The sequence below is a fragment of the Dasypus novemcinctus genome, chromosome 24 (assembly GCF_030445035.2).
Source record: "Dasypus novemcinctus isolate mDasNov1 chromosome 24, mDasNov1.1.hap2, whole genome shotgun sequence".
Taxonomy (NCBI): Eukaryota; Metazoa; Chordata; class Mammalia; order Cingulata; family Dasypodidae; genus Dasypus; species Dasypus novemcinctus.
This window is the reverse complement of record NC_080696.1, coordinates 24,014,961-24,020,960: the sequence shown is the minus strand read 5'-3', so window position 1 is coordinate 24,020,960 and position 6,000 is coordinate 24,014,961. Positions and strand designations below refer to the sequence as shown.

The window sequence follows — 6,000 nt, the reverse complement described above, 5'->3', positions numbered from 1 at the left end:
ATGGAAATAGGATCGGTTTCTAGTTCTAGCTGCAAGGCAGGCAGTTGGCTGTCAATCCAGCATCATTTCCTCTTCTTCCTTGTTGGCAGAACCCAGATTTTATAGAGGTAAATGCCTTCCATGTAAGCTAATGTTTCAGTGGAAGTGGCCTCCTCTCCAGTTCCAGGGGTGGGATCTGGTTGGCCGAACCCAATGATTCTCAACTAGGAGAAATTTTACTTCCTAGGGGACATTTAGAAATGTCTGGAGACATTGGTGGTCAAAGTAAGGTATTGCTGTCAGGGTGAAAGTCAGGGATGTTTCTAAACAACTGACATGCGGAGGGCAGCCCAAAATGTCGGTAGTGTTGAGATTGACAAATATGGACTAACCAAACACAGCGGTATCATGTCCCCTGCCAAAACCTGGTTTAGGTATGATGAGAAAGTGAACATCAATCTGACTGACATCCAGGCTGGGAGGTGCAGTGGGGGTCTCAGAATTGAAACACACCACAAGTAGGCAGACTTTATAATACCAGCATAAAACTGTGTCATGCCATACAAATGATAGCTCAGACCATTTTAACAACAGTTTATTCAGGCCTGTGTGCTCAAGATAAGACTTCCAAGCTGATTTCTCAGTAATTCTTTTTGGACTCATGTATTTTAGAGATAAGACCACTCTAGAGACTCTCCTAGAGAGTCTCTAAACCAGGCCCTGTCTAGACTAGTCACTGTCAAGACCATCCTATGACTAACTCCTGGCCCCCAAGCCCCATGAGTACATTTCTCTAACTTCTGTCTTGAGGAACCTCACAGGTCAGTTCAGTACACCTAACTTTATTATTATTATTATTATTATCATTATCATTATTATTATCATCATCTTAACTACAAAGTGTTCCTGGCTATTTCCAGTCATGACTTTAACAACAGGCATAGAATACAAATAACTCTAATGCAGTGGGCTAAGAGCTACAGTTGAGGCATGTTCAAAGTGCCTTGGAAACAAAGGGGTAGATGTTTTGCTGGAGAAATTAGGGAGCTTTTCAACAACGATATCTGAAGTGGGCCCTGAATGATTAAAAAAAAAGGCCTTGGTAAAGTGAAGGTGGAAGGAATAATATAAAGAAAGGCAGGGAACCTTGGAATTGGAAATGGAAAGCAATTCTGAGTGTCTGGAACATGGGATTTGGGGCATGGATAATTCAGACAGGTGGGATGGGGCCAGATCATAAAGGGCTTGTTAATTTATATCTATTTGGGCTATATTTCATAACGCTGAATGAATTAAAATGTTGCCAAGCCTGAAGTATAATCTGGGGTCACTACAGAACTATATTTATATAAGAATGTTCCATTTCTTTCACGCTGGTTCTTTGACTCTGTGCATATGAAACATCCATGTGACATTTTAGTGCCATCTAGCGTTGAAAAAGGCAACAGCAAGTTTGCCTCAGGAGAGCCTCCATGTGCAATAAGGAAATTCACTTTTTTTTGTTTTTATTTAAAATTACATTAAAAAAATATGAGGTCCCCATATACCCCCCCACCCCCCTCACCCCACTCCTCCCCCCATAGCAACAATCTCGTCCATCATCATGAGACATTCATTGCATTTAATGTTATTGTAAGGATGGCTATTTCCAATAGAAGAGCCTGCCTGATCCTGTAACTACAAAGGACAAATACGTCTTTTAGTGAGGTGATTTATCGCGAGTGCAAGGAACTGGGGGAATCTTCCCCAAACCAGTGACCGTGGGACCTAGGTTTTTATAGGCAAAGGGAGAGGGGTCAGGGAGAAGAGAAACAAGTGATGCCAGGAGTCTTGTGAGGAGGGTACATGCAATTTCTGTCCTGTATTGTCTCAGCATGTTCAACATGTCTTTGATTTCAGCTGCTAATAAACCAGTTTAGATATAGTTGTGCAGGTGCAAGGCCTTCATGGCTCCTTTCTCAGCCAACCACTCAAGGATATCAAGTTTTTGTCTCTGAGAAAAGTTACAGAATGATACCATTGTGTCTGGTTTTGATTTGAGCCATTATCTTATTCCTGTAAGCAAAACTGAGAAGGTCTGGTTAATATCCTTCAGGGAACTAAGTACAAAGAGTAAACTTATAAAATTAGATTAATAGAAACCAGTTCAATTAGTTTTAGAATTTTCAGAGCTGCTTAAGTGAGGAAACTTCAATAGGGACATTTTCCAGGTATCATTAATACCATAAAGTTACCGGATTTTGTCTAGATTCTTGACGATGCTGCAGAAATGAATTTCAAGAGCACATCACGTAAGTTAGGTCAGTAATTTATTCAGGTAGGGAGGGAAGAGAAATGGGAGAAAATAACAGATCATGGGTCCCAGGTGAAGAGGAAGGGGATGAAAAGTGATAAAAAGGGCTGATTTACAGACTGCAATTCCCCATTATAGCTTATAAATGCCCAGGTTTTACTTGTGTGTTGGTCCATGTGGGGGGAGAAGGCAGCCAGAATCTGGGTCAAAAGGGGAGAGAGCAATTTCAGGCCTTGTGCCTGCTTCTTTTTTTTTTTTTTTTTAGCTTACAACATAATGAATTTATATTTAATATAGTACTTCTCAGTGAAGGATGTTAGTTGGTTGATCAATATACATTTTTTTACATTAATCTTTTCTCCATTTCAGTGTTCAATATAAAGTATTTTTTTTACCTTAAATCTTTTTCTTCATTGCAATATTAAATGCACTGTATACATTTTTCTAAGTTTTTCCCTCAAAGAAATAAAGGTTTCCATTTTTTGACTAATTTTATCTAAGTACACTATTAACTTTGGGGATGAGAAAACAAAAATCTATTTAAAATATGGAGAAAAGACTCTTCAACAATTCAGGAGGCAGTGACTAGTGAACAATGGCAATTTCCTAGGATTCTAAGCAAGAGCTTCCTTTTACTATTTTGTGAGCTTTTGGAGCTTCTGAAACTATGGATTATTTATGCAAACTTCAATCATATTATTTACTTGATCTCCTTTTCAACCTGCAAATACAAATTATAGTCTCCTTTTTTCCAGTGCTTTCTTTGATGTGAAGAAAACATTATTCACTATGTAACATACATCAATTTGTTCTTATTTATAGGGAAACATTTAGGAATGTGAAATTAACACCTCATTTACTGTCTGTTTCATGGGAACTTTCAGATTCTAAAGCCTAGCTTTAACCTCAATAGCATAAAAGTTCTCAGGATGAGGTTTGATTTAGGAGGCCCTTCCAAGTCACACTTGTTCATTTCTCTTTCGGGCGTATACCCCCAAACAAGCACAAATGTCTGTAATGCTGAGAATCACACCTAACAAGACAGCAATTCCATCTCCGGCTTCTACTGCTTCAACAATAGGCAGCACCAAAAGCAGTGCAATGAGGACTATCAACAATTGTGTTGAAATTGATGTCATGATGCTGGGATCTTGAAGGCTGAAGATTCCAAAGAAGAATTGGGGTATAGAGATATACAATTCTATCTGACTTGAAATACTCCCTTCCTTGGAGCTCCGGATGTTGAGGTTAGGAAGTTCCACATGACACCGCCTTCCTGGAAGCAGCCATTACAGGAATCTGTACTTGCTTTTTGAACTATTCTATCCCTTTGCTAATGGCAGAGGAGGAGTACCAGCTGTTTACTGTTTTGATTGATTGCCCCACCCATCAATTCTCCAGAAATGTTCAATGGAAAAGTCCTTGGGGAATATCCGGGGCTTTTCCTGGCTTCTGGAGGAAATCTTGTTCTGAACAGTAGAATCTTGGGGAGGGGGGTCTTCCAGTAGCCATCTTGGGGTTTTTGATGTCCACATGGACTTCTCACCAGGTTCCAGATCCATCTATTGATTCCCTATCTTACTAGTCAGCTTCAATAATATATACTTTAACATGCCTTTCTCTGAGATTATAGTGGCACTAGCAACAGGACTAGGTTTCCTCTGCCTGGAAATCCTCCTCTCCACTACTTCCTGCCCCCTCCCCCAATCCCATTCAACTCCAGTGCCTCCCAGCTTCAAAGCAATTATATTTCAAATTTTACATTTATTTTTATGATGATCTGATCTAAAGCTAGAAAAAGACCTTGTCTGTGGTTTGTTCACCATCATTTCCCAGTCGTAGCTCATTAAATAACTTAATGATTTTTGCTTCATGCTTTCTTAAAAGTTATTTATTAGTGATAGTTTCTTTTACTTCTAAATTAACCTGTGTATAAACTGTCGACTATAACTTTCACGTGAAGATGTTAATACTTAACATCTGACTTAAAGGAAGGGAAAACCTTTTCTAGCTTAAGTTTTCTCTTTAGCTGGATCAGTTGGGAAAAGTACACAATTTTTTAAGTGACTGTGGGCTGCTACACTCACTGGCGCTGCCTGCATGAAAGCCTCTCTTTATCACTTAGTAAGCACTGCCGATGTTCATGATTATTATTGTCTTTCCATCAGAAAGAAAATAAAAGGAAAACGTTAAGCATAGGGGCAGGGCCCTTGGCATTCTTGGCTTCGAGGGTCACTCGGAACACAGTTCCCAGACCCACGCCTCTCCAACCCTAACCAGCTCCCCTTCTCACGCCAGCTGACCCGAGGTATGGCCTGGTCGAATTTGCCGGTAAGACTAGGGCGCAACTCTCAGAGGCCGGAAGGGGCGGTGCCGGCGCTGCGGATTGGTCGCTGGGTGTACGTCATTTCTGCGCGCCATGGGGCGGGCCCTAGGACAGTGCGGAGTCCTGGGCGGTGCGGGCGCCGGGGGGAGGGCCTGGGCGGGGCAGAGTCGAGGGCGGCGCTGGCTGGGTTAGGGACTGCGTGGTTCAGTTCCCGCTGGTGGTCAGGGAGAGTGGCGGCGGCGGCATCTGCACCATGAGCGAGGCGGACGGGCTGCGACAGCGCCGGCCCCTGCGGCCGCAGGTGGTCACGGACGATGGCCAGGCCCCGGAGGCTAAGGACGGCAGGTGAGCCGGGCCCGCTGACCCCGGGGTTGGGATGCGGCCGGGAGGATAGGGCTCCGCCGGGGGGTGGCGAAGCGATCTTCCCCCTCAACCCTGACGGCAGGGACAGCGCCCGGGTAGATGCGGGCAGACGCGTTGCGTACTCTGTCATTTAAGTCTCCACAGCAAACTCTTTTACCAAGGAGGGAACAAGCTTGGACAAGGCGGATGCACCTGCCTGACCTGCGGTCTTTCGTTCCTCCCGCGCCGCATCGCATCGCATCGCAGCGTTATTACTGGCTTTCGGGGGCCTTAGACCGCCTTACACAGCTCAGCCCCTTCCTGCCCCTCGTTCTCTCCCCATTCACTGGAGCGCTGGCTTGCTCGCCCTATGAGCTCCTGGCGCCATCCTTCCTGCTGGCTTACCTGAGCCATCTGGAGAGCCACCTGGCTCGCGGCCCTGCCCGAAAATACTATCGCGAACCTCCTTGAGATCAAGCCCAAGAGCTAGAGTCTACACCTGGTTGTCTGCACCTGAGAAGAGAACAAAAGTGACATTGTTAGGCCCTTTTCCTTCCACCCTTCCTACTTTTAAATTTTCGTGAGAATTTGGGCTTCCAGGTTTTTCCTGGTCGGACCTTAGAGAAGCATAGGAAACTAGGGTTTTTTTTTTTTTTTTTTTTAAGTTTCACTGTGGATTTCTTCCTTAACGGCAGGGTAAATTGGATGTCCCAAAGTCACCTTCTTAACTTGCCTGTCCATGAACATTGTTCTTATTTTCCTGTGTTCCCTACTTCTCTTCTTATTTCTTTGATGCCTTGTATATATCTGTAAGGATCCTCTTTCAAAGTGAGTTTCTGTCATTCGTCTTTATTTCTACATTTATTATTAAAATCTTAGAGCTGTTTTTCTTATATTTCTTTCGCAATTCTCCTTTTTTTCCATTTCCTTTTTCGTCATTTCTAGTAGTTCTGATTATCTTCTTGATTACCTTAAAAATTGAGGGTTTCATATAAGGAAAGCATGAAAGTCTTGCATATATTGGGTGAAACAAAGGAATTTGAAGGAAGCAGAAACATGA

General features: G+C 43.1%; 1 protein-coding gene across 1 annotated transcript in view; it reads left to right on the top strand.

Moving 5' to 3' along the window:
- Nucleotides 1-4,661: 4,661 nt before the first annotated feature.
- APMAP (adipocyte plasma membrane associated protein) overlaps nucleotides 4,662-6,000 on the top strand; it is a 54,147-nt gene continuing 52,808 nt past the window's right edge. Inside the window, exon 1 of the mRNA XM_058286784.2 lies at nucleotides 4,662-4,943. Within this exon, the coding sequence (XP_058142767.1) occupies nucleotides 4,852-4,943 (92 nt within the window). The 5' untranslated portion in view covers nucleotides 4,662-4,851. The remainder of the gene's footprint in view (nucleotides 4,944-6,000) is intronic.